At 51.1% G+C, this 25506-nt stretch overlaps 8 protein-coding genes across 8 annotated transcripts; 4 read left to right on the top strand and 4 right to left on the bottom strand.

The window, feature by feature from the left end:
• Window positions 1-1074: 1074 nt before the first annotated feature.
• On the bottom strand, window positions 1075-2283 carry BDW74DRAFT_176531 (uncharacterized protein; the record flags this gene model as incomplete). Its single annotated transcript, XM_073728624.1, has 7 exons — window positions 1075-1197; window positions 1251-1412; window positions 1470-1528; window positions 1675-1805; window positions 1912-1934; window positions 2093-2118; window positions 2214-2283. The coding sequence occupies 7 exons, from the start codon at window positions 2281-2283 to the stop codon at window positions 1075-1077; spliced, it is 594 nt and encodes a 197-aa protein (XP_073585659.1).
• Window positions 2284-4256: 1973 nt separating this feature from the next.
• On the bottom strand, window positions 4257-5987 carry fen1 (multifunctional nuclease RAD27). The gene is made up of 5 exons (XM_073723958.1): window positions 5909-5987; window positions 5754-5839; window positions 5666-5670; window positions 5041-5602; window positions 4257-4981 (listed from the first exon to the last, which is right to left on the bottom strand). Exons 1-5 carry the CDS (start codon window positions 5919-5921, stop codon window positions 4460-4462), a joined length of 1188 nt encoding a protein of 395 aa, XP_073585658.1. The 5' UTR covers window positions 5922-5987; the 3' UTR covers window positions 4257-4459.
• A 233-nt stretch (window positions 5988-6220) lies between these two features.
• Window positions 6221-9071, top strand: BDW74DRAFT_130557 (uncharacterized protein). Its single transcript, XM_073722273.1, has 4 exons — window positions 6221-6778; window positions 6848-7685; window positions 7740-8016; window positions 8083-9071. The coding sequence occupies exons 1-4, from the start codon at window positions 6498-6500 to the stop codon at window positions 8898-8900; spliced, it is 2214 nt and encodes a 737-aa protein (XP_073585657.1). The 5' UTR covers window positions 6221-6497; the 3' UTR covers window positions 8901-9071.
• Window positions 9072-9701: 630 nt separating this feature from the next.
• Window positions 9702-13166, top strand: BDW74DRAFT_167005 (uncharacterized protein; the record flags this gene model as incomplete). The annotated part of the gene is made up of 7 exons (XM_073726632.1): window positions 9702-9915; window positions 10011-10926; window positions 11006-11115; window positions 11172-11208; window positions 12485-12530; window positions 12787-12970; window positions 13027-13166. The coding sequence occupies 7 exons, from the start codon at window positions 9702-9704 to the stop codon at window positions 13164-13166; spliced, it is 1647 nt and encodes a 548-aa protein (XP_073585656.1).
• A 514-nt stretch (window positions 13167-13680) lies between these two features.
• BDW74DRAFT_130316 (VOC family protein) lies at window positions 13681-15865 on the bottom strand. Its single transcript, XM_073722272.1, has 2 exons — window positions 15598-15865; window positions 13681-15547 (listed from the first exon to the last, which is right to left on the bottom strand). Exons 1-2 carry the CDS (start codon window positions 15771-15773, stop codon window positions 14035-14037), a joined length of 1689 nt encoding a protein of 562 aa, XP_073585655.1. The 5' UTR covers window positions 15774-15865; the 3' UTR covers window positions 13681-14034.
• Window positions 15866-17433: 1568 nt separating this feature from the next.
• Window positions 17434-19083, bottom strand: BDW74DRAFT_150002 (18S rRNA pseudouridine methyltransferase). The gene is made up of 2 exons (XM_073723957.1): window positions 18582-19083; window positions 17434-18510 (listed from the first exon to the last, which is right to left on the bottom strand). The coding sequence occupies exons 1-2, from the start codon at window positions 18870-18872 to the stop codon at window positions 18034-18036; spliced, it is 768 nt and encodes a 255-aa protein (XP_073585654.1). The 5' UTR covers window positions 18873-19083; the 3' UTR covers window positions 17434-18033.
• A 2636-nt stretch (window positions 19084-21719) lies between these two features.
• Window positions 21720-23625, top strand: BDW74DRAFT_149995 (ESCO family N-acetyltransferase). The gene is made up of 2 exons (XM_073723956.1): window positions 21720-22050; window positions 22112-23625. Exons 1-2 carry the CDS (start codon window positions 22019-22021, stop codon window positions 23286-23288), a joined length of 1209 nt encoding a protein of 402 aa, XP_073585653.1. The 5' UTR covers window positions 21720-22018; the 3' UTR covers window positions 23289-23625.
• On the top strand, window positions 23534-25417 carry BDW74DRAFT_149994 (uncharacterized protein). Its single transcript, XM_073723955.1, has 2 exons — window positions 23534-23903; window positions 23981-25417. Exons 1-2 carry the CDS (start codon window positions 23864-23866, stop codon window positions 25249-25251), a joined length of 1311 nt encoding a protein of 436 aa, XP_073585652.1. The 5' UTR covers window positions 23534-23863; the 3' UTR covers window positions 25252-25417.
• The last annotated feature ends 89 nt before the right edge of the window (window positions 25418-25506 follow it).

The following is a 25506-nucleotide window of genomic DNA, read 5'->3' as shown; positions in this document are numbered from 1 at the left end:
CCTGGTGTCATTATTGCTACTGCCTAGTTGTGGTGAACAAGCAGGGGCAACGGCGCCAGTCCGTGGTTAGGTTCATGCTATCTCCACCATTGGGATCCCATCAAACTCAAACAGGATCAATCAATCCAGGCACCTCGAAGGCTTATCACCATTTGCAAGTGAAAGCAAACCAGATGCTGTCCTGCCATCATCAAGAGCGACCGCACGCAGGTACTACTGTACAATTCTCACAATCTCCCAAGAGCTTCCGATGCACCAGTCTCTAGTGAGGCGCAGCCTAATTCGAGCCTGACTCTGCCATGAAGGATATGTTTACCACCGACTTGGCGGTGTCAAGGCTCTCCCCTATTCTTAATCTTATATTGATTGCTCCCGCTGCAACACATTACATATCTATTAATATGTATGCTGCCAAGCATTGTACCCTGTTCCGGCATGTTACGTGCATAACTATGGACTAACCTCGGGCCGATGGCATAACTTTATGTCTTGAACCCTAACCATCCGCCTGTGCCCCTACAGCGGCTTGCCATAATGCAGGAATGCGAAACCCAACGCAATCAGTCGTCCTATATAGAACTTCATTATCTAGAAGTACCGTTCGCCATTAACCATGTGCTGCGCATCAGCGAGAGCAACCAGTAAACTTAACCATATATGCTGTGCCGTAGCATACGTTCAAGAGTCTGATCTTCCGCATATGCAGCTCTTACCTGTGCCTTGGATTATTATATAAAACGAGCCAAGTTACTACAGGTTAGACAGCTGTAGCTCCTGAGGCCTCAAAGATCATCAGAACCAACAGAATAGAAATAGCCTAGACCTAGATATAACGACAATTCAAATCCCAGCCAGCCCCAGGGAGATCACAAAAGCATTCCCAATCGAAAATCCATCGCAAGACGCCAGTCCAACCAAAATATTGAGATAAACGAGGAATCCCCAGACTCGGAACGAAAAGGAATATAAGCATGACAAGAAATTACATGAGAAAGAAAAGGCGAGCTTGGGTGTACCAACCCAAGTCAGGACATTAAACGATGCTCAAATCACGTTTAAAGCAAAAGCGCAAGTCTAGGCCTTCTTGCTCTTGGTGGCCCTCTTGGTTGCCTTTTCGGCGGGCTTTGCCGTCGTCGTGGTCTTGCGGCCCGATTTGGTCACGCTGACAACCTTGGGCTTATCAACAACAGCCGGGGCCTTCTTCAGAGTTAATACAATGCACGAAGCAGAGACTGTTCAAGGGAACTCACAGCTGTGCTAGTCTTGCGGGGCTTCGCAGTGTTGGCCTTGGGCCTGCCAACAGGCTTCTTGACGCCGGCAGTTGTTTTCTTCGTCTTGGGCTTCTCGGCCTTGTCGGCCTTCTTGGTGGCTGTCTTCTTGGGAGCAACAGCTTTGGTGGCAGCAGCGGGCTTCTAAATGGTGTTAGCGTTAACTAGTCAAGTTGAAAAATCATGAGGCACCGTTTTTACCTTGACAGCGGGTTTAGCTGGAGCCTCCTTCTTGGCGAGCTTCACGGGGCCAGAGGTTCCTAAAGACGGGCCTGGTTAGCTATTTGGTGAGGGAAAATAATAGTACCGCACGTGCAGATTTGCAGGGCAGTGCCTCAGAAGAACGAGGCGAGAAATGCGATTGATAAAAGATAATAGACGGCTACGCGACAGAGATTTAGCTTACCTTTGGGCTGGATGAAATCGCCCTTCTCGACACCGCTCTTGATCGCCTTGTTAAACTGGCTGTCAAAGGCATTTTGAGAGGCCGGCGCAAGTTTGTTGTTCGCCAGCACATATTTCTTGATTGACTGGCGGCTGTCATGAGGAGCCCAAGGTTAGCATCCGATGCGACAAGCTCGTGATGGCCGCGACGACGAGGAGCGGCGCGCGTTGGAGCGATAGGAACATCAAAACAACATACCTGCTACCATTTCGCTCTTTCAGCTACAGCGACGGGTGTTAGCGATCAAGATTACGATGGAAATCACACGCTCAGGCATGATGTTGGGATGATCAACAGGTGGGAGACGTGTCACGGTCGGGGGTTGCTCCCGCCCGGCAGCGTCATCCAAGGGTGGCCAGAAACAACGTGATCAACTCACACTCAGAATGGCTTCCTTGATCATATCTATATAGAACGAATCAGCGTTTGTTCGCGACAACAGCGCTACTACTTTGATTGCGACGCGAAGTGGGGGTGGAGAAAGATCAGTGAAATCATACCACGGTAGGAGGTGTGAACCGGGCCAGCAGCGGCCTTCTTGGCCGCGGTGGGAGCTTTCTTGGGAGGCATGGTGGAAAGGGACGGTTGGGATGATAGAAAGGAATATCAGAAGAGCAATAGACGATGCTAAAGATCCGGGGATCAGCGACAGACGGCAGGGGGGATGTGGAGGAGAGATGGGTGGAAGCAGAAAGGAGTCGAGAATCGAGAGGAGGAACGGCCGCGGGGCACGCGCGCTTTATATAGGGCAGCCGGTGTTGACACTGGATCACCACAAAACACGTCAAGGCTCAAGCTCTGCTGAATTCTCTCTTCTCTATTTGTGTCTTTTCCCCTCGGCTGATTGGTAGAGCTGGATTACCGAGCTGTCTTTGAGCTGCGAATAATAATAGCAATCCTCCCATCACTGCTGCGGGCGTTCCTCGACCCCGTGCCTACCCGTCCCTCTTCCTCTTGTCCCTGCGCCCAATTCCCAACTCTCCTCCCGCGCGTCTTCTCTCAGGTCAGGTTCTCTATCCCCATCCTCAGTTCAAGATCCTCTCTTCTTGAAGCGTCATCACTTGATCCTCATCCTATCGGCATCTTACTAAGTACTATTCGGTATCAAGGGTCGCCCCTGCCGGATTGCGCCCGTTCGAGTGCATCACTGATTCTGAAGGGTCGATTCGCGCCACACACAACCCGCGCGCTCACCCAGAACACCGGCAGCACTGCAGATAATGCTGGCGAACAGGTTTATTTTTATTCTGCTTATCTCCTTCTGTAGGTAGCAGTCCCCCAGATTCAGCTTCAGATCACAGATTCATCCAAGTCCGCCGCTGTCAAGGATGCAACATCCTCAGATTTGTCTGCGGCCCAGTCAAGCTCATGGTCTCCTGGCATTCCGCGTGGTAGGTTGGGACTAGGCAGCCGGCCAGCAGCTGGATAAGTACTCGGATCCTACTTATCGGCCGATCTTCCCCTTCCATTGCATTTTTCGATTGCCTACGGGGTAGTCCTCGCCAAATCACTACTACCCCAGGGTGGCCCCATGGACTCGAGTCCCGAGCAGTGCGCTCTCAACTCCGGCATTACCAGACAGCCCGGGCGCCCTTTTACAGCTCATCCGAAAAAAAAAAAAAAAAAGTAATAAGAGCCTCGCTTTCTGGAATCTCGAAGTGGGTATCGATTGATAACTGTATACGTATATGCGTGTTGGTCGTCAAGCGATTGTTGATGGGCATCGCGCAACATGCGCCACTATCTCGCTAATAAAAGCGCTTATTCCCCGCAAATCACGTAGGGGCTGCGTATGTGGATTGTCGATGGCTTGGGCAATCAGCAATAGTAACTCACAAACTCGTCTGCAAGCTGAGCATCGAGGGTAACCTAAGTTTAGCCTCGCGCTGTTAGAAGGCAAAGACTGGAGGGCTGAGACGGCTTGACTCAAAGCAGTTGACAAGGGTCGTGATGACCGCTTACTGCGAACCAACGTCCGTTATTCATGGCTAAGAGCTCAATATTTGTGCAGAACAAAGGATGCCAGTCGGCGCTTGGTTCGGCCATGGTTCGTGCCTAGGTGGGCTCGACAGATGGCCGCAAGCAACCATTGGAGTAGTCCCTGAGTCGCGCTCCAACTCTTAATCTGGTCCCCAAGAGTAGTATTGCTTATGCTTGGTTAAGCTGTTGTATCGCTGCGCATGCTATTGAGCTCTTCAAGATTGCTAGGTGTTGGCTGGGGTAATCGGTGGTCTTGGGCCGCTGGAATATATATTTCCATCCGATAGGTATCGCGCCATTCAAGGTCTGCAATGCATTCAACACAGGTAGCACAAAACACTTTCTCAGCGAGAGGCTGAAGATAGTATCAACCGGCCAGAGTCAGATTAGTTATTGTCGTGCCCGAGAGTTGAACCCCTAAAAGGCACTTTCAGTACTCTCATTATGGGCTGATTGTTGTACAACGTACATGGTAAAGGCAGCAGCAGATCTCTTTGTCCATAACGAGACTAATCAAGTCTAGATCATAATCACTGTTCTTGCAACTTACAGGACACAAGGCCGGCGAAAGTTTGAATAAGTAGAGCTTGTAAAGCTTCCTACAGTTCTGAAAGGTTTCATGAAAAGATGGAATAGTCTGGACTTGGATTATGGGAGCAAGGCCTGTGGCCCTCTCGAGTATTATACAACCATGAACGCCCTTCTCTACCATGAGAATATGCATTTTCTCGCTTCTCCCAACAACGCCAGGAGAATCCTCCGGGTTCTATACAGCAGCCCGGGGCCGAGCTTTCGCTTCCTTCTTCGCCTTCGCCTCTTCCTTCTTGCGCTTCTTCTGCTCTTGGATTTTCTCATCGTGCTTGCGCTTCAGGCTTGCCTTTTCCGCCTCCGTTTTCGCAACCGGCTTGAAGAAACCCTCCAGGCGAGACTGTTGCGCGGTTTTTAGATTTTTTTGTAAACGGGCAGCGCCGTTTCGTACTCGGTCTTCATTGAAACCCTTGTCCTTCACGAGAAAATCTATCAAGCCCTCGACGTCCGGCGCCTCCCATTTGAAGTCACATTCAGGATCGTTGGCATCTCGGACATCAGGGTTGATGAAAAGTTCTCTGGCATCCTGATACGGCCAAGAATCCGGCATGACATATTTCTGCTTGGGGTCTTTCTCAATGGACTCGATTACTTTCTCCAGGGTACCGTGTTCACGGATTAATTTTAGCGCGGTATTGGGCCCGACTTTAGGAATTGGCTCCAAGTAGTCACATCCGAGCAGAATGCAGAGATCAATGAACTAGAAAATGCACAAAAAGTATCAGGATCAAAGTTCAATTTTGCGCGGGATGAGGTTACCTGATTTCGGTCCATGTCCAACCCTTCCAGAGCACGACTCAAATGAATCTCTTGAATGGGCTCCTTTCTCTGCTCACTGAAAGTAAGATGCCTCAGCAGAATGGGCGACTCAAAGCATAAGGTATCCATATCCTCCGAGGCTGCGGCGTACACTTTCCCAGCGCGGGCAAGTACAGCACATTGTGCTTCGGCCTCTGTGGGGGCATCGATATAGGGGATTCCCATGAGCTTTAAGAGTTGTTTGCATTCCGCGTTGTGCTCTCTTGTCACTCGCACAGTCCGTCGCGAAAACTTCTCGACATCCTCGGCCGTACCCGTCTCCTTTGCTTCTTCATGTGCTTCAGTGGCTTCATGTTTCCTTGCACTTCGTTTAGCTAGTTCACCCGACTTCAATTTCGGAGGCGCCCCGTCGAAAACGTATAGAGGCTTGATGCCGTTGTCCACCATGCGCAGCGTCCGATAAAACATGCCCATGAGGTGCGACGTAGTCTCACCAGTGTCACTCATAAGCTGCTGGCCTTCCGAGCGTACGGCAATAAGGAAGCTGTATATACTCATTGAACTGTGGTACGTCAGCATCAACTTCAAGCAAATACAGGCTCCGTTCCCAAGTTATATAACGTACGCATCCTATACACCGGAATATACTGTTAGTTGTAGCCGCCGCAGATTTATCGCACACATGCAAATAAGTACAGGAGAACAAAACGTACGATGGCAACCTTGCGGCCGAAATGATTTTTAATATCCCCTGCCTTGATGGCATCGGGCGCATTTTCCGCGATCACTTGATAAAGGTCTGCAACCACAGGAATGAGCAATTGACGGCCAACACCGCTGCCTGATCAGCAAGAAGTTGTATACGCACGTTTGATACCCATGCTGAGCTTGCTGATGACTACTAGATAGACAAAGTCGCAGTTCGAGAGTTGAGCGGTCGAGCATAGATATAATGGCTAGACAGTGGTCGCGGCCGTGAAACGCGTTGGACGCGGTGACACCATTAGAACATATTGGGTATAGCGCATGTCCTAGGTGTTTTCACGTGACTGCCCCACTTACCCAAGCACCTATCTCAGCATTTGGCAATAATGCCAAGACCTGGGCTCGCCATTATCGGCAGATGACAGATGAAGCCTCGGGGGAGACCAGCACACCTAGATACGTATTAATCAAAGTGCTGCAGGCCCATAGTCAGCAGACAATAAGCAGGTTACCGTAGGTCTACTTATAAGCAGGCTCAAGACGACACTATCAATTCAGGAGGGCTAGGAGCTCTCGCTGTCAAGACTCAAGCTAGCTCGAGCGGGTCCGCCCCAGTTAACAGCGATCAAACCCCTCTCCTCTTTCTTATCCAAGTCGCCAACCCCCGCGTCATTACAGAGAAAGAATTTCCCTCGAAACGCAAAAAGAGGCGCCAGTGCTTGGTCTTAGGCGATGAACAGCGCCATCGCGCAATGAAACGGAGTCGTCCTCACTTCGAAGCCAATGGCGAGGCATCCTCGGGTGTGTCTCCTCAAGGCGGTCTCCTGCATTCTGTATCGGAGAATGACTCTCGCCAGAGCCCGATTCATGTTCCAAAGATATCGCGAAGAATACGAGCTTGTACCGAGTGCAAACGGCATAAAGTCCGATGTGATATGAATGTAGGGGAGACGGTTTGTCAACGATGTCGTCGCATGGGCCTAGATTGCGTCGTCAACAAAAGCCTGCAAACATTGCTTGACGATGAAGCAGAGTATGAATCTCATCAAACTGCTATCTGCAATAGACACAACGTTGCTAACAGCCATGTTCTGCGCTGCAGGTGGAAATCGACCATCGAACTCGCTATGGCCGATTTGCTCCGGAAAGCCCAACTGCCCGAATTGTCATACTATCAGGCGGTTGGAAAATCGGCCGAGTCACCACCCAAAAAGAGAGACCGCAAAGCATCTACAGTATCAACAGATGATACGCCCCCGGCGGTGGGAGAGAACGGAGTGGCTGGATCCGCCAATTCAGCAGTACGCCCGGGCGCCGATATATCGAGTCTTCCTACAGCGGATCTGGCGCAACAGCCGCAGTATGCTATCGACAAGGAGGAAAATGGTGTAGCTTCACTTGTCACCGCTCCGATGGGCAGTCTGTATGAAGTGACACAGTTGAGCGATATTCGGGCTACGTCTCCCGGACGGCAGCACGCGCATGATCTCGTTACGGATTTTGTCTCTCGAGGAGCAGTAGATCTACAAGAGGCAGAGGAATTATTTGACCACTTTGACCGTGTTCTCAACCGCTATTTGTGGGATGGTATATTGCTCGTACATAAGGATCTAACTTCTCTGCGAAACTCCTCTTCAATGCTTTCTGCTGCCATTTTTGCCGTGACGGCACTTCACCTACCTCATAAAGAACGCGTCTTCGATACATGCTATACGGAGTTCGCAAAACTAGCATCCGAGTCAATGCTTGATCGGCATCATACCCTGGATGATTTGCGTGCGTTATGTATAGGAGCTTTCTGGCTCGCCGATGTGAGCTGGAAATTGTCAGGGTACGCAGTGCGAATTGCGACAGAGAGAAATCTCCACCAAGCCTATAGGAAGGCTACACTGGGTTCCCATGAGCACAAGGAACAGGCTAGACTCTGGTACCTACTATATGTAAGCATCCTTCGCCCCAAACTCTATGTATGAAATGAAATCTGACATTTTTAGACTCTAGAACACCATTTTTCCATTGCCTACGGGCGCCCGCCCATAATACACGAGGACCATAGCATCACAAATCATCACACCTTCATACTTTCACCATCAGTATCCCAGTCCGATCTTCGTCTACACAGTCAGGTGGATCTTTTCATTATACTCACAAGGATATATCATGCTTTTGGCCCCGATGTCGACTTGGAGGTTCCAGAAAGCGAATTTTCCATTATCGATAAGTTCGACGCTGACCTTGGGGACTGGCGCTCTGCATGGCTACCGCGGCTAGGTATGTTCAGCTGTCCTTTAGTTATAATGCATTTCCCTCTCGTTCACTAATCCTTTACTGGTACAGCCGGTAGTCGCTATGTTGGTGCGTATCCTTACAAAGCTGTATATCTACACTATAATTTCTGCCGATTGCAATTGAACTCTGTCGCCTTGCGAACTTACCACTCTTCGAATTCAACACGCCCCATGTCAGCTGAACGGAAGAAGCGCGCAAATTTGGCTATCGAGTCTGCGATCGGGACACTTATGGTAGTCCTAGACGAGCCTGACATTCAACGAGCACTGGTTGGTGTTCCACTGTACCTTCATAGCATGATCACATTCGCCGCCGTCTTTCTCTTGAAGATTGCCGCCAAGGGCTGCTCGAACATCGTCACGATCAGTCAGAATCAACAAAATTCGATCGCGTCGGCAGGTCTCCACATCGATGTCTCGTACGTGCGAGCACTGGTCGGCCGAATCATTGAGCTGATGGTATCCTGCAGCAAGCGCGCCAGTGAGCGCCATCTCAGTCACCATATATCGCGCGGCTTGAAGAAAATGCTTACAGGCCTTGAGGAATGGGAGAAGAGAAGCTATGGTAATCCACAGTCTCTCGCGCAGGCCTCTCATGACAATGCTTCAATGTTTAAACCTGTCATAATCCCTGGGGCCCAACCACTGGGCGAGCGCGACACGATCTTGAACCATCCGCCCCCTCTCTTGGGGGTTGCTCCCCTATCCGCGGAGAGAGGAAACGGTATTGAGTTTGAAGTAAAGCAGCAACAAAATGGACTTTCCGAGGGCTCTGCTGACCCTATGATGGCCGATCTCTGGGGGTTTGATGAAGAGTACTTCCCCACCGGCGTGTTTGATTTTCTGCAGTCACAGATGCCGGCATGATGGCGCTCGTCATCTTGCCATGCCAGTACTGACTCAAGTAGAGCTACGGAGTACGGGGTGAACAATCATGCCTCCTGTTCCACCTCAGTTCACAACACAGGGATCGAGGATCCCATCATTTTGTTGCACCCGGTATACTCGTAGGGGCTCTTAATCAAGGCGATGCCAGGGTTCTTCGCCGACTTATTATTTTGAAAGGCTGCAATGCAGCTCTGACTCGACAAAAGTAGAGCCTTGGGCGTGCTCTTCCGTTCAGACTACACCCGAGCAGTCTCACTCGGGAAATAGAAAACAACAAGCAAAGGATGTATACAGTTTATTTTCCCATGGTGTAGGCGTTGGTTATGAAATATGACGTGCAAGGGAGGGAAGGGAAAATACTCCGCATGCTCCAATGAGCTGACCGGCTTCCCCGGTTGTTCGCCCGCATCTCCGCTCGGACCGTGAACGCAGGCCGCGGGTACCTAAGCAGGCAGTACTCCGCGGAAGTCGGCTGGGACGGAGTGTACGTACTAGATATAGAGTAGCCCTGCCGGTGTCTGAGTCGCGCCCCCAGACTCTGCATAGCAGCCTGTTCTGAAGGCGCCGTCCCATCGCTTGAGTTTCGTGCTGTACTGTACTGTCTCTGTTGATCTCTTCCGAGCGGGAGCGGATTCGGATTTGGATGCCGAGGTTCGCCTCTCCAAGAACTTCCCCACGTCGCACCCATTCTGGCGCCACTCTTATCAGCCTTGTCTTCAAAGGAGCCTCGCAGTCCATCCCTGTCTACAAACACCTTACCGTCTTCAAACAGCCAGCAAAATGAACCCTTCCATCTTCCGAGGCGTCTCACGCTCAGCAACTCGACTGGGTCAGATCCCCGCAACGTCGCGTAGCTTTGCCGTGCGTCGCTATGCTACAGCTTTCAGCTGGGAGGACCCTCTCCTCGCATCGGAGCTATATACAGATGATGAGCTAGCGATTCAGGAGACAGCGCGGCAGTACTGCCAGGAACGTTTGCAACCACGGGTTCTCGGTGAGTCCCCTTTTTCACACGTGCGACTCTCGAGTTAAGACGTCCCACTAGATGTTTCGTGAGCGGTCCTGCTGATGCTTTGCCTACCTAAACAGATGCCTACCGAACCGAGAACTACGACCGAAAGATCCTTGAAGAAATGGGTGAGCTCGGCCTACTGGGTGCGAGCATTGAGGGTTATGGTTGCGCGGGGGTAAGCACAGTTGCTTCTGGCTTGATTACCAAGGAAGTGGAGCGCGTGGACTCGGGATACAGATCGGGCATGTCTGTGCAGAGCTCCTTGGCTATGACCGCAATCCTTGAATTTGGTACTCAAGAGCTCAAGGACAGGTTGCTCCCGCTGTTGGCAAAGGGCAAGTTAGCGGGTTGCTTTGGCCTTACTGAGCCAAACCACGGTTCTGACCCAGGGTCTATGGAGACAACCGCGCGCGAACATCCTACCCAGAAAGGGGTGTATCTGCTTTCTGGCAGTAAAACCTGGATTACCAACTCGCCCATCTCCGACGTTTTGATCGTCTGGGCCAAACTACAGAGCACTGGCAAAATCCGTGGGTTTGCGGTGGAGCGCAGCAAGTGCCCTCCAGGGACGCTTGAGACGCCTGCTCTCAAGAACAAGAGTGCTCTTCGTGCATCAATTACAGGCATGATCCAGTTGGACAATTGCCCCGTGCCCGTGGAGAACATGTTTCCTGACGTTGAGGGGCTCACCGGACCTTTTACCTGTCTTAACAGCGCTCGTCTGGGTATTGCTTTTGGAGCCATGGGTGCTCTGGAGGACTGCATTCACCGTGCACGGACCTATGCGCTGGAGAGGAAGCAATTCAAGGGTAACCCTCTTGCAAAGTACCAGTTGGTTCAGAAGAAGCTGGCGGACGCTGTGACCGATGCTGCGTTCGGCACACTGGCTGCAACCCAAGTCGCCAGGCTGAAAGACGCTGGGAAATGCACTCCCGAGATGATTTCATTAATCAAGAGACAAAATTGTGATAGGGCGCTGGCCAATTCTCGGATGTAGGTTTACTTCCAGATGTTACTGGCCGCAACAGTACGGTGATCACAGCGTCATAAACTAATTCTCTTTTACAAATAGACTCCAGGAGGTTTTTGGCGGCAATGCGGCTAGCGACGAGTACCACATTGCTCGCCATGTGGCAAACCTATTCGTGGTGCAAACATATGAAGGCCAAAGCGACATCCACGGTAAGAGCTGTTAGCTTGGAATTGCCTTCACAGTACAGACAACTGATTCATTTCAGCCTTGATACTAGGTCGCGCAATTACCGGTGTGCAGGCGTTTGTATAGGTTGCATATCATGGAGAAGCGAAGCATATTGCCTTGGTTTGCCCTGCTGATTGTGTATATTGTGTATACATGGAAAGTCCCCCAAGGCTATGCACAGAGTATATGCCGCGTGTGGCAATGAAACCACGTGATGGCTGCACCATGTGGGCACGCGAGCAGCGCAGTTCGAAGTATTTATATCGGTATGTACGGAAATGTCGAGCTTGGACGCCGTCGGATTCTCGTTGCAGCCTGCAAATAGTAGTAGTCGCCCGAAATACCTCGTACAGAGTACATAACTGTTAATATTACGAACCACGTCAGGCGGTGTCCGTGTCAGCTTTGATGCCTCACGGGCGGAATAGAATACAGGCGCCTATCATCATGGCAGCAGGCACAGCCTTGAAGTGGCGATGCCTGATGCGAGTGGTTTGTCATAGCCATTAAGGTGGAGGTGAGTTTGTTTGATCCGTTCGTTGACTTACTGATGCTGATAGCACCACATTGGCAGTGAGTTGCAATCTCATAGACGGAGTATGAATTTGCTTAGATGTCAATGATAAGTCGGGCGGGGTCATCTACATGCAAAGTACGGAGTAATAATAAGTGTGTTTTTTGCGGTAGACGGCGTGGTGGGGTGTGGCGTAGGTGGCTGGTGAGTGCCGTACGGTATCCCAGTGGTATGAGGCGCTCAGTACGGCTTGGACGGGGCAGTCAGCCGGTACCTGATGGTCAGCGTAATGATTAGTGTAATTTTTGTAATCAGTCCCGCACCTTCCCGCTTCCTCTCCCTTTCAGTCTTCTCTCTCTTTCTCTCTCTCTTCCCCTCCTCCAGCCTCGCCCGACGTAATCCTCATCCTGTGAGTATATCACCACCTTCACAGTGCTCTCTTCTGTCCGGCCTGCTGCTGCCTTCCTCTGCTTCTCTTGCTTACCTTGGCCATTCTTTTCTTTTATCATCAGTTGCCTGTCTTCATCGTGGCTAACCGTGGACTCTTGACACTGCAGATACCCCGGTAACACCGCTCTTTTTTCAACCGTCGATCGGCTGTACCAGACTTCTTCCTTTATCTTTTTCGCTTCCCTTCCCATATCCTACCAAAATGGCCCTCAAGAGAATTAACAAGGAACTCACTGACCTTGGCCGGTAAGTCATCACCTTGCATTTTGAATCCCCCCCACCAAATCGCGGGGCGTCAACATCCCCCGCCGAAGAAGAAATTATCAGCGACCTTTACTCCTCCTTAGTCTCACACTACGGTGCTAATGTGCGCTTTTTTATTACAGCGATCCTCCGTCATCCTGCTCAGCTGGCCCCGCTGGAGAAGATTTGGTACGCTTCTGATGCTCTGCCTCAGTGCCTGCTCTGACCGACTGTCACCAATTGCGAGGCCCCCACCCAACGTTTTGAAGAACCTAATAATGCGCTAACGTTTGATTCGTCACTGAATAGTTCCATTGGCAAGCAACAATCATGGGTCCTGTAAGTAGCTTCACTTGTTCTGAACGGGACCTGTCCTGTAGTTTTATGAAGCAGCTTTGCGGTCATGTTGAGTGGGAGTCGCTTGCTAACCGATTGTCATTTACAGGGCGACTCCCCATACTCGGGTGGCGTGTTTTTCTTAACGATTCATTTTCCTACCGACTACCCGTTCAAGCCACCGAAGGTCAACTTCAACACTCGGATCTATCACCCGAACATCAACTCCAACGGCAGCATCTGTCTTGACATTCTCCGAGACCAATGGAGTCCAGCCTTGACAATCTCCAAAGGTCGGTCATAAGATTCTATTTGACTCATTCCCTCGCGGGGCTAACGCGCTTTGCAGTGCTGCTTTCGATATGTTCCATGCTCACAGATCCCAACCCGGATGACCCCTTGGTGCCTGAAATCGCCCACGTGTACAAGACCGATCGTCCCCGATACGAAGCTACTGCACGCGAGTGGACTCGCAAATACGCCATCTGATCTTCGCCTATCAAGTCCACGGCCACACTTGGTCTTCTCAAGCTCTCTGCGTCTCTATCCGCTTTGTGACAACTTTCTGGAAGCCTGGCGTACCGTGATCGTAGATCTCTTCGTTGTTTTCTCGCAGACCATTCGCATGTGCTTCAACTTCATTTCCTAATTTGTTTCGGGCTTCTCTTGGAAGGCAATGTCATATCCGACGATCATCACGACCAACTCATGCATTCATGGCATTTTGTTTCACTGAATGGAGTAGGACAATGTTATGTGATTTACAATCAAACCCAAGCTTGCATGCTGTTCTTTGGGTCGGGGTCGCAGAACTGTTGATGCAGTTGCATAGGCTTACTTGCTGGTAGTCTAGACAATGGGCAGCTGCTTAAGTGCCAAGGATAGGGCAAATGATGAGGATTCTAGTGTATCAAATAACTAGTTAGCCACCTTCAGCACAACCTTTTCACTCAACTGCAAAACTATTTTTCACGAACATCTATTCATAGCTTTAGTTTATGCAATATTGTATAACCCCACTTCCATCAAGGAACAGTGGGCTAGCGAAAGACTAGTTAGTTCATAGCATAGTAGCACTCAGTGTTTTAATTCAGAAAATATCTGCATTCACCGTGCTCTAGATGAGACAAAATAAGATACTCAAGACAATACTAGGTGCTTGGACAATACTAGGCGCTTGGGGGGCGCCAGGAAAGAAATCTTTGGAACACCGAAGCATGCTGCAGGTTGAAAGAGAGTTTGTATACCATAAGATAACAGCTCGATGATAGGAACTAGAACACGACCTGCGTCGTTTATGAGGAAAAAGAGAATGGGAGAACAACAGGTTAATAGCCGAACAAGTAAAAACGCCAATTCATGCGACCTGACTTCCTCTCCGACTAGGACTCGTTCTGGAACCAGCCTTGGAGCCACTCCCTGCCATACTCCCGCTAGCCTTGACAGTGCGTCTGGAAGCATGACTCGATACCTGGCTGACGCTGTCACTCGGTCTGACGGGCTCATCAAACTTACTCGAACGTTTCGATACATGTGACACATGCGACTTATGGGAGTGATGAGAGCGATGCGAATGCGTGGACCGTCTAGACGAATCGCCGGCCTGACTAATCGAGTCATCAGGTGTGACATGTGTTTCAACGTCCACGTCATCGTAGGGCGCCGCGGATTTGGCGGCGCTGCGATAAGACGCGTATGAGACTGATGAGCCCTCAGGAAGAGGGATTTGACGGGCCGTCCGCGTGGAGGATGCCATACTTCCGGCATGGGACTTTGTGACGGATTGGTGAGAGCTTTGGTGGTGGGAATGGTGGGATTTCGATGCTTTAATGGTGGAAGTAGAGTAGACACTCCCTCTCTCTGAGATGCGGGATTTCTCGCGGAAGGAGCTGATTAAAGTGCTTACGTCGGCGGGATATTGCTGAGAATCATGCGCGGACGGATACTCGATGGCCCTGATTGGGGCTTCACTTTGGCTGTAGATGCTCCCTTCTGAGGCACGACGGCCGCTTTCATCATAGTATAAACTCCCCTTTGGACCTCTTGTTCCGAACTCTGTGCCGTCGTAGACGGTACTTGCCCAGGGATTCTTGGATGTAACGCTTCGGGCCAGCGGGGGTCGTGAATCTGCGGTAGAGTAGACACTACGCGGAGGTGCCTCAATGGCTCGGTAGCCTTGGTAGTCTTGAAACTGCGACGGGGTCGGCGAAGACTCTTGCGAGGGAAGCTGACGGAACTCCTGAGATACGAACTGCGGTGGGGGTAAAGAGTTTGTTGCCGGGGTCAGCTCAGAATCACCCTTGGACATGGCGTAGGCAATGGCCGCACCAGCGGCCGCCCCAATGAGTGTGCCGACGATTGTTTTAGCTGCCTTTCCATCATCATTTCTTTGGGTTGTGTGTGTGTGAACGACATAGGTTTGAGGGGGTGCTTGTTGGATTTCACGAGACGGAACCATTGATGCGACTCGTTCCGAGGGAGCTCCCCGCTCCACAGTGGTGACTGCCCTGGAGGAGTGGGATTTTGTATTGGACTTGATAGTACTGGCCTTTGAAACAACCGAGCCGTTCTCGAGGAGTGCCAGAGCAGGCTTACTGACGACTGACCTGGCCACGGCGCTGCCACCAACAGTACTGCCACCGACGGTGCTGCCGCTGCTGCTCCTCGTATCCGTCTCGGGACGGTATACGGCCTCAATGCTATTCCCATCCATATCCATAACCGCCGCACTGAAGTAGCCTGACTGAGAGTCGCGAGTCTTGGGCTCTCCGTGAAGTTTCCCTCCAGCTTTCAGCGCACAAATGAAGAACGAATTTACAGCGTCCTTTGAGGGTGCGGGAAACGCAACATGAGCGGCTCCGGCGGGGAACCTATAACTTAGTTAGAAACGGAGTAGGGTATTTGCATAGCGGCTACTCGCCCTGGCTTTTGCTCGGTTATCCAGAAGTCCGCGGGTTCGTTGGAGTTTTGTCCAAATCCAATATAATCATCATGGCGACCAATGAATTTGTAACCCAGCGGTTGCAGACAGGAAAGGAAGAATGATGTGGATGTAGGGAGGTGGGAAACGGTTAAAGTCAAGTGAGATAGAGGCATGTTTCGGCCGGGTAGGTTGTCTCGCTGAGTAGAAACTACAGCGAAACTTGATCAGAAAGACGTTGGGAAGCTGTGGCAGGGGGATCACAGATGTGATGCGTGAGTATTGAGGAACTGGGAGGAAATGGGCAACAAGGAAGTATAATATATGGCCCGGAATTGAGAACTGAGTAGATGAGGGAAGACTAGAAGAGACAGGGAAAAGCGGCCTGATAAAGGATACTGTCAAAGCTTCTAGAATTTGGGATTACTCCCGAAGCAAGCCCTCGTCGTCCAACCAGAATTCGCGAGGGTGTCAATCTCCTAACCGTCCTCGTGTGAGAGAAAGTAGTATTGATATTGCAGGCAGGAGTGCATTGTCTCAAAGAGAACCCAGCCATGCAGGCGGTCATCGGAAGCGAAGAGCTCCTATCAGGAGTCTTGAAATCCAGAAAGACCCACGACGCTCCTATCGGTGAGGGTAGCCACGAGGGGTCGAACATTGGTATCACAGCCAGGTCATCGTGGAGAAGCCTGACGGGGATCCTGTAGGTGGCCCTGTCGATTAGGAAATGGGTGGGTACCATGCAAGCCCGAAGCCAAGCAACATCAGTACCTAGAAAAGTCAAGCTGGCGAGGCGAGAGATCACGAACAGGGCGGAAGAATTGAATTGGATGGCAGCATGAGTCTGACCACGGAAATTGCCAGGCCTGAAGCGTGACCTTAAACTGCAGCTAGCTGGTAGTTCATCTGCCCTCACACAGCAAGAGGGGGATAACTCATGCCGCCGCCATGCGCAACCTGGCCAGGCTAGTCTTATTGGACGCTGTGGTCGTCACAGCCGCCAATCATGAGGGAACAGCGAACGCAAGAGCACGAGTTCGGAGAACCACTCCAACGGCCCCTCTTGTCGCCTACTCCGGACCTCTCTGACCGTCTGACGATGGCCTATTTTGTTCCTGCTTTGGGCACTTTTGCTGCTGCTAGTCTAGCCTGCTCAAAATCGCCGCTGGTGGCCTGGTGCGGTCTGACCGCTCGGTGATACCCACTCCATTATACTTGACAATGACCATTGACCCATAGGTAGTCATCCTTCATCAGCAGTTATTTCGGAGGCGCGAGGCAATCGCCGGAGCGTCCGGTGCACGCCGAGGGTTGTTGATGAAATGCTTGTATCCGCTGTCAGGCGTAGGGTGCACGACGCCTCCACCATAAGTGGCATTAGTACAGTACATAGTAGAAAGGAGAACGCTGGATGGAGTCAACGCATGGACGGACCCTTTGAGCGCCCCAAACGGAGCGGGAGATCCACAAACTCATCCGGAGTGAGCGATGGCTGCTTGCCACGTCGTATCGAGGAACCACCGTCCTCGGGCCATTGGAGCCACCAGGCCGTATAATTTCTGTTAGTTGTTACAGGACCGTGACATCTAGACTATTTCGCAGAGGCTGAAGAAGAATGGTCGACAAGTGTCAAGTGAGTCATCAGCTGGCCCAGCAGTGGAAGGAGCCCAAACCTGGCAGTGGAGGCGCAGGCAGAGGAGGAACAAGGAACAAGAAGGAGCGGAGGTTGCGGAAGACAGTGCGGCAACCAACCTCAGGCACCCTTACAACTACAACTATCAATGGTTCTACAGCACTCGTCCACGCGGCCCAGGACACTCGCACTCAAGAAAAAGTCCATAGCAAATTACGTTCGCCCCAGATGACCCAGGTTTTATGTCATTATGAGTCTATGTAGTACATATGTATATTATCTGGCGTCCAATCAAGAAGTGCAATATGACACTCCACCACTGTGTAGTCTCTCACGCGGGATGTTTTATAAGAGTTGGTTGTCCTACACTGGAGACACGGTTAGGCAGCGATGGCAGACATACACGGCGTAGCCTAAGAATCGATCGATGACCCATATCTCGCCGGTCTGATCCCTATAACCTCAAGCAACCATATCAAGAAGTCCACCAGAAGACTATGTAAATCGCTGCGGATAAATGAGGCTGTAGTCTTGAGTAAATTATTGTCGTAAGCCGGATAGTCTTGCTATTGGACCGAAAGAAGCAAGACAAAACAGGATACCGACATGTATCTGGATCGAGAAAGTTGGCGAGGAGTCCTAGGATGGAGAATGGACAACGGGACTTGAGATTGAATCGAACATTCGGCGCTTGCAATGATTCCGACAGGCCATTTATGGTATGATTGCAAGGAAATTCGTCACATCATCGAGTTCGGATATATTCCAACACGAAAAGCTGGAAACCAGAGCCACAAACTCGTTCAAAGGATATCCCAAACTTCTTCAGCGGCATGACAAAATTTACTGCATGCGACGCTGGCACTGAGACTGTAATTGCTGATACTGATGGCATCATCCTTGAAAGAATCCGCAAAATCATCCTGGCCCTTGGCCATGGCTCCAACGAATATGCAGATACTTTCTTTGGGACCGAGAGATTCGATGTAATCCTTCACTCTCACCACCGGAGCTTCGTAACTAAGGGTCACTTTCCGGCAATTTGGAGGCAAGTGGTCGGTGATGGGATTTTTGATGACCTTGAGGAGCTTCTCTTGAGAGTTGGTGGAACGGATGGAGAGTCGATGCAAGAGCTGAACCATGAGGCCGGCAAAACGCTTGAATGTGCGGGGAATGCGGACCGAAGGATTGACTTCAATCAAGACACCCTTAGCGGTGTGAATAAAAATCTGCAGTTTTCCGGCTTTGTTGACGGGAGAGTCAAGGAGGGTTAGGAGACACTGCGGTAGACAAAGTTGTTTAGCGATCAGAAACAATGGGAGTACCTTGGCTCAGAAAGGGATGGGCTCACCTGATGGGTGATGTCAGGACGAGCCTCGCTGATGTCTCGATTCATTTTGCGCATTACGCCAATGTGTTCATCGCTGTTAAGCAAAGAGTATTTCTCATCACGAGCAGTGCCATTGCGCCCACCGTGGGAAGCCTTGAACGTCTCCAAGCTGGCGTGAGAAAGTACCACGATCAAGCGCTGCGTCTCCTTATCGCTGGGAGGGATAGGAACATGCTGCTCAGCGACAAGTTGAGGCAATTCGGGGGGAGGACAAGATTGTGTCCCTGAGCGTACCGGCGCGTCAGCACTCATCGCAAACTAATGATCTAGGGAAGGTGGGGGAAAAGTTGGTTGCCAGGTGGGTGTTGAAGCACCACCACAGTGAAATGGATGCCGAAGTGATAGCGGAGCTTATTGTATATAGCCCAACGCCGTCTGAACTCCAGCGGAGAGATAGAGCGCAAGTAAGATGATGGGAGGGAGGCGAGAGGTTATCCCGTCGGAGGTAGTAGGGTGAGTGAGAGGGCGGCAGAAATGAGGGGGAAAATTCGACGGCAAAGGGCAGCGAGGAGGATTTTATTGGACAATGGACACATACTGGCGCGCTTTCTTTTTCCTGCAACCTGACCTGACTCCGACATGGTAGCGACCGGACTTTTGGGATATATGCAATCAGCGATTGAGGCAGCTGTCAATTATGGTCGCAGGCAAGTGAAAATAGGCCGAAGCTGAAGCTTTGACGGCTTGATGTGGAAGGGGCGCGGCGGAGGCCAGGGGGTTTGACTGCCAATTCGCGGCTGCGAGGCTTATTAATAAAGGGTCTGGAAAGCCACTGATCAGGACCCAGGATAAAGGGAGGGCTGCAAGATGAGTAAAATTGGAAGAATGTCTCGCATGGAGTAGCCTCATCGGAGTCTGAAGAAAAAAAGAGGCAGAGACAGGAAGGCGGAATGGAGTTTTTTTCTCGGGTCCCGCCAAATCTGGAAATCAACCGTTGTCGCCCCGGGCGGAGAGGCGCAGACCACAAGTCGCAACTCACGACATCCGGAGTAATTGTCGGGCTTATTGGCCATGGACCGTGGTATATTGGACATCTCTGGCCCCTACTGCGTCAAACGGACCCCGTATACTCGGGTCCCCGGTGCAAGATTCTTTTGAGTTGTTCGCTCTCACCATTGTCCCTGGCGCAACCTTTTTCCAGCAGTTGTCACATTCACCCACCATACTCTACTATCCTAGCCATGGTTGAATCAGTCAACCAAACGTCAAGATTCGGTGTCATGACCTGAGAAGGTAAGGCTTCTGTCAAACTTGATTCTCACCCGCCCCTGCCTGTCTATATTCTCCCGTCAGCACTACGGAGTACGGGCTATAACTTATAAGTGCTTTTCATGTGATCTGATCATGGGCCATCATCTGCCATTGTCGGAGTATCATAACACTGGAGCTTGAAGCCCATCTTCATGAACAGTCTCTGGTCTTCCAGACACCAAGGGGATTTGATGTTTTTGATGGCGATTACTCCGCTGGCGGCTGCTTGCCGCGCGGCTAGCTCGTGAATCACACAGCTTCCTTGTCTTTCTAAGATATTCTTTGCACGAATGTCCTGTTAAGGGGACTGGATATCAATATACTCAAGCCAATGGAATGCTTTCTTGACGAAATATGGCACAAGATCTTGACTTTGGTGTTGTCTTATCCGACCGTTCTGTTTCAAAACGCTCGGCTGCCGCAATGCCGTCTGCGGCCCCATCCAACGGAGTTATCCTCTTGCCTCTCTGTGAGGTTCACGTCCTATAGCCCGCTGTTGCATGCGGGCGCCATTTCGGCATAATCAAGGGCTGATGGTGTTTTGCAACATGCGTGGGATACCTTGTTTGACTTTGATGTACCACCTTGAGTGATGCGCAGATCTAATGGTGCAGCCACTGAGGTCTCGTGAGTTTCGCACTTGTCGCACTTGGTGGGCTTAAGCTTGATTTTAATCGCCAGCGTTAGCCCTTCGGTGCAGTGAATCAGATCTCAGGCATCGAACCTACTGCTGTATCAAGTCTCGGAGAGAGTGACATCCGCCTATCTTTGATGTGAGTTAGCTTTGTCTTATGAGTGGAGGGTTGCTTCAGTCCATAATTTACGGAGTGAGTATGACTAAGAACTGTCCAAGGGCTACTGGCAATGCCCGTTTGTCAACCTGATGGCGTTTGATGTGCGGATAACAGCCCCATCCTGGTTCTCTATCCAACAGAATCATCACACAAGGCAGCCCAGTGCTATGCTGGAGTATTGTATCAGTCTGGGGATCTCATGGGCAGGGTGCGTACATGGGCGCGATTGACATGAGTCTCGGATTCATGAAGTCCGAAAAAAGCAAGAATGGAGTTTACCAGACCGACGGAGCTGGAGATCTCAGTCACAGACTCACAACTCAGCAATTGCAAGATGGTGTGTCCGACGGTAAGGAATGCTGGTGATGGACATTGTGCATGCAGTTGAGGAATTCTCGCTATGGAAACAAAGGATTCTCCTTGGTGGCTGATCTTGTGGCACCAAGTCAAGGTCTCAGCACTGCGATGTCATCAACACTACTGAAGATACGAAGCAGGATGCGAGTACTTTTACTCCGTAGTCAAAGGCAGACTCAATTCAGGAGGTATTTGAAGGCATTTGAAGGTACCTAGGAATATCCAGAGCGTGGGCTGAACAATTATCATGGAAACAATCCCACAGTCGGCATCAGAGCGCCACTTAAGCCCAGAAAGCAGAATCAGACCTCGAGATAGCCCTTGCTTCGACAGCACTGTACTCTGAAGATCAGGAGAAAGCCACCGAAGGGAGAGCCCCGTAAGGCATCATGGACGACGAGAGTGCGGCAAGGGCTGGACCAACCAAGGCAGGGGAATAAATAAATAATAATAATAATAATAATAATAGCAAGAGAACATAACTGATGCCAGCTCAGCTTCGAGTGACGGCGGCCGCCCAGTCATAGCAAGGCGCTGGAGATACATACTTTATGCAGGTAGCAGCGAGCGCGATGGTTGGTCGCTCATGATTTCAGGAGGCGAAGTCGGGAAGTTGCTGGTGGCCAGTCGCCAGTGTCTGCAATCAAAGCAGTTCCACAAGCATCATCATCGTCGTAACGGCTGCCTGGATAAATATCCTCCAAGCCGCTCTGCCTTCACCTCATTTTGCGAACAACAACCTCCCTCATCCAATATAGCTGAATTCGGCTAGTTTGTTCGCACGCGTTCCGCCCCGTTGCAACCGCCGATCACTCGCCGCCGAAGCCTTCCGTCCGTGGAAAATAATCATCACAGGCGTCATCAGCGCATAACAACACCGCCGGTCTCCTGTTTCTGCCCTCGGCCGCTCTCTGCCGTCCTGCGCGTCATCCATGTTCGCCCGCAGTGGTCTCTCATGATCTGAAGCAGTCACTCCTGAGACGGAAAAAAAGGGAGATGCCGTGGACTGTAACAAATTCATTCAAGCGGTACGAACTCTCCTCATGGTCCCTCGCATTCGGCTCCCACCCCCTAATACTCCTTTGACAGAGGTCTCATGATGAAAACATACGGCCGGTCTTCATGGCGCGTCTATGATGATGACCAGCGACCAGCCGCTAAGAAAAGACGCGTTCTATCTGATAGCGACTCGGACGCGGCTGAGAAGAGTCTCGAGTACGCCATCCGCGAGTCTGCGGCTAACGTGCGATCGAGTCCATCGCGTCGAAATTCTCTGGCACTTTCCGACGGTTCTCAGGACACCGACTTGTCGACACCCCCTTCCTCCCCGCCGCCACGGCTGTCCCCTCCTCCGCAGAACACCCGCAAACCGACCTTCTCCTTTCTCAAACGCAAGCACTCGGCGACCAAGGATGGCGCCAATGGGTCACCTCTCTCCGAGGTGAACTCCAACAGTGTGCGCGCATCCCTCGATCCTCCGAAGAAGAAGGCAGCAACACCGAATACTCAACAACCGGCGTTGAAGCAGATGCAATTAGACCTAGGCCATGAGGTACGGAAAACTTGTGCAACCTGTGGGATGGAGTATGTGCCGTCCAACGCAGAGGACGCGTCGCTTCACAAGAAATTCCACGACATGAACGCGACAGGGGTTGATCTAGGCAAAGCATTCATGAGGGCAAACGCGTCGCGATGGGTCTACGAAGCGACTCGTTTTGACGAGGGATATGTGGTGATAGTGGATCGCAAGTCGTCGCCTACCGCGAAGAACCAAGCCAAGAAGGTGCTTGAGGTGATAAGCAAGGAGCTTTCCTCGCCCGTGATCGAGGACGATGTTCTATGGAGCCAGACTGAGCCACCGAAACATTTACGCAAGAACGGTGGGTCGGAGAAGGTTGACAGATACAAGGTGTTCTTGCACATGAAGGACAGTCGCTGCGTCGGGGCATGTTTGACTGAACGTATCTGGGAATCTCACGCGGTGGATAAAGCAATTGTCCACATAGAAGGTGCCGACACAGCTGTCACGGTTCGCTTTGACACCCATCCCGCGATTGTGGGAATCTCACGCATCTGGACGTCCGGCTCCTCAAGACGCAAAGGCATAGCGATGGACCTTCTGGACTGTGTCGTGAGCAATTTTATTTACGGGATGGAGATCCCCAAAGAGCAGGTAGCTTTCAGCCAGCCAACAAACAGCGGGAAGAGCCTTGCCCAGGCGTTCTTCGGGCCTGATAATGAATGGCATGTCTACAAAGAAAGCTAATGCTGTAACAACAATTACCATTCCAGATTTACTAGCACTAGCATTGTGTGCGATGCATAGGGGGGAGCAAGCATCCAATCTGACCTTGTGCCGCTGCATCCGCTCTCCCTTTCTCTCTTCCCGTTTGTTCTCTTACTACTTACTCGGCGAGCTGATACCCTTATTTTATCCGGGGAGTGGGCCATGAGGGAGGCAGGCATATTGACGAGCATTTACCTGGGGGTTTTGTATTTGGCGGTGTTTTCCTTTGGGAATGGAGGAACTGGGAATCTATTTTTTTTTGGCTATTTTTCTCTGTACCATATACTTACCCCATATTTTATCAACTTTCCAGCTATTTCCCGTCAGATTGCATAACGTCAAAAATAGCGGAGCTCATGCAAAATGTAGAGGCTGTCGGCCGTTGTCCTTTCCGGAAGCCGTGCAGATGCTCAGCGGCGCCTTTTGTTGACGCTCGACGACTCCGCCATCAGCTTCGCTCTCTCCCCTCTTATCTACCCTCCCCAGTTTCTCCGCTCTCGTCAGTGTTTTCCCACACTTATTGCTCATGATCGGCGTTGTCAATTTCTCCTGCGATGTCTGGATTAAATCCTTTCCGCCCTAAGAAGCCAGAGGGTGAGACTCCTTCCGCCGCTTCCGACTTGCCTGCGCGCAGTCTCCAAGACCACCATGGAGCAGGCTGACCCCTGCAGATCATATAGCTTATAGACATCAGACCCATCTCTCTCTGCTCCCAAAGTCGTCTCCAACTGCGTCGCACCTGGTTTCCCTTGGCCCTTCATCCACTGCTGCGGTTACAGCTGACCACACGAACCGCTCTTCCCTGACTACAGACACCCCTCTCTCACCAATCAATGCAGTGACCTTGGATCCCTTCAGTCAAAACACCAGTGTGAGCGAAGATGACGCTGGGCGGGGACAAGCCTCGTCAGCTGCTGCTTCTCGACTGAAGCCCGATGATGTTGAGGATTTCTTGGGAGATACAGCCGCTTCTAGCTCGATCCCCTCCAATTCGTCGTCCGTTTCGCTGGAGGAAACAGATAACGAGAACGCTACCGATGAGCGTCGGTCTTATGCAGGCTCCAAAACCTCAGGACAGCCAGTCACCTTGATCATGGGCGACAATTCGAAGGCCCTTGCTACTCGTTCGGAAAAGAAAGACCGAGTGCCGCCTCCTCCGCCAAAAAGTCACCATGGAAAGCTGATCAGCCCGGTTTCGAGCACGCCGCTGTCTATGTCACAAACGATATCTAACAGAGCTACGAACCGGATATCGTTCCACAGCTCTTCCGTTGGCGTTTCAGCCCCTCCCCGAGTGTTGCAAGATTCTGTTGAATATTTTGGCACACCCTCTCAGCCTGCGCCGCCGACCGATGCTCTTCGGCGCAGTCAATCCCAACACAAGCGGCCACCCACTCCTCCATTGAGTCGACGACATAGTCAAATGAGGCGGTCCAAATCAACACTCTCAAAACCAAGCTCTTTGCAATTGTCTACGCACCCTTCCACGGTTGAGGGTATCGCATCGACATCATCAAGTCCTGGATCTCGGTCAATGACTCCTTCGTTACGGAGTAGAGACTCGAGAAATGACTCGTCCACCCACGATGAGGAGAGATCGAACTTTGAATTACATTCCGAGAACTTAGCCCCAAAACTTTACTTGCACGCGACCGAAGTATCTAGCCAGGGGATCCAGTCGAGTCGCCAGGCTACCTCAAGGCGAGCATCATCAATAAGCCACCTACTACCACCACCACCTCCTCCTCGTCGTACCCGCGCGGGCAATCTCGGCCGTGATAATAACTTGCGACCCAGTCTTCGTTCAGAGCTCAACGCAGGTCAGGCTGAGAATCTTGCTTCGCATCCATCTAACGCGAAGGGTATTCTGGCAGATCTATCGCGATTACAGAAAGAAGTAGATGATCTTCGAGGGCACTACGAAAACCAGAGGACTCACTAGCCCTAGAGAGAATTCTTGAAACAGACATGTTCTTGCCTAGTATATGTCAGCCCCAATTTGCGTAGCTAATGAATGTTTACGAATGGCACGACTCTGCTTATGTTTACCGTAGCCGCTGATTGGCTTAATTCCTAGCTTATATGAGTCGGTGATTAGGACCTTTAGATAACTTTACCACTACATTACACGCATATATCTGTTAAGCGCGATAAAATTTATCACCAATAGAAGCTATGATAAGTCGTACTCCGAGTT

The sequence above is a fragment of the Aspergillus multicolor genome (genome assembly GCF_047715735.1).
Source record: "Aspergillus multicolor strain CBS 133.54 unplaced genomic scaffold BDW74scaffold_7, whole genome shotgun sequence".
NCBI classification, from domain to species: domain Eukaryota; kingdom Fungi; phylum Ascomycota; class Eurotiomycetes; order Eurotiales; family Aspergillaceae; genus Aspergillus; species Aspergillus multicolor.
The sequence above is the reverse complement of the archived record's forward strand: the minus strand, read 5'-3'. Positions and strand labels throughout refer to the sequence as shown.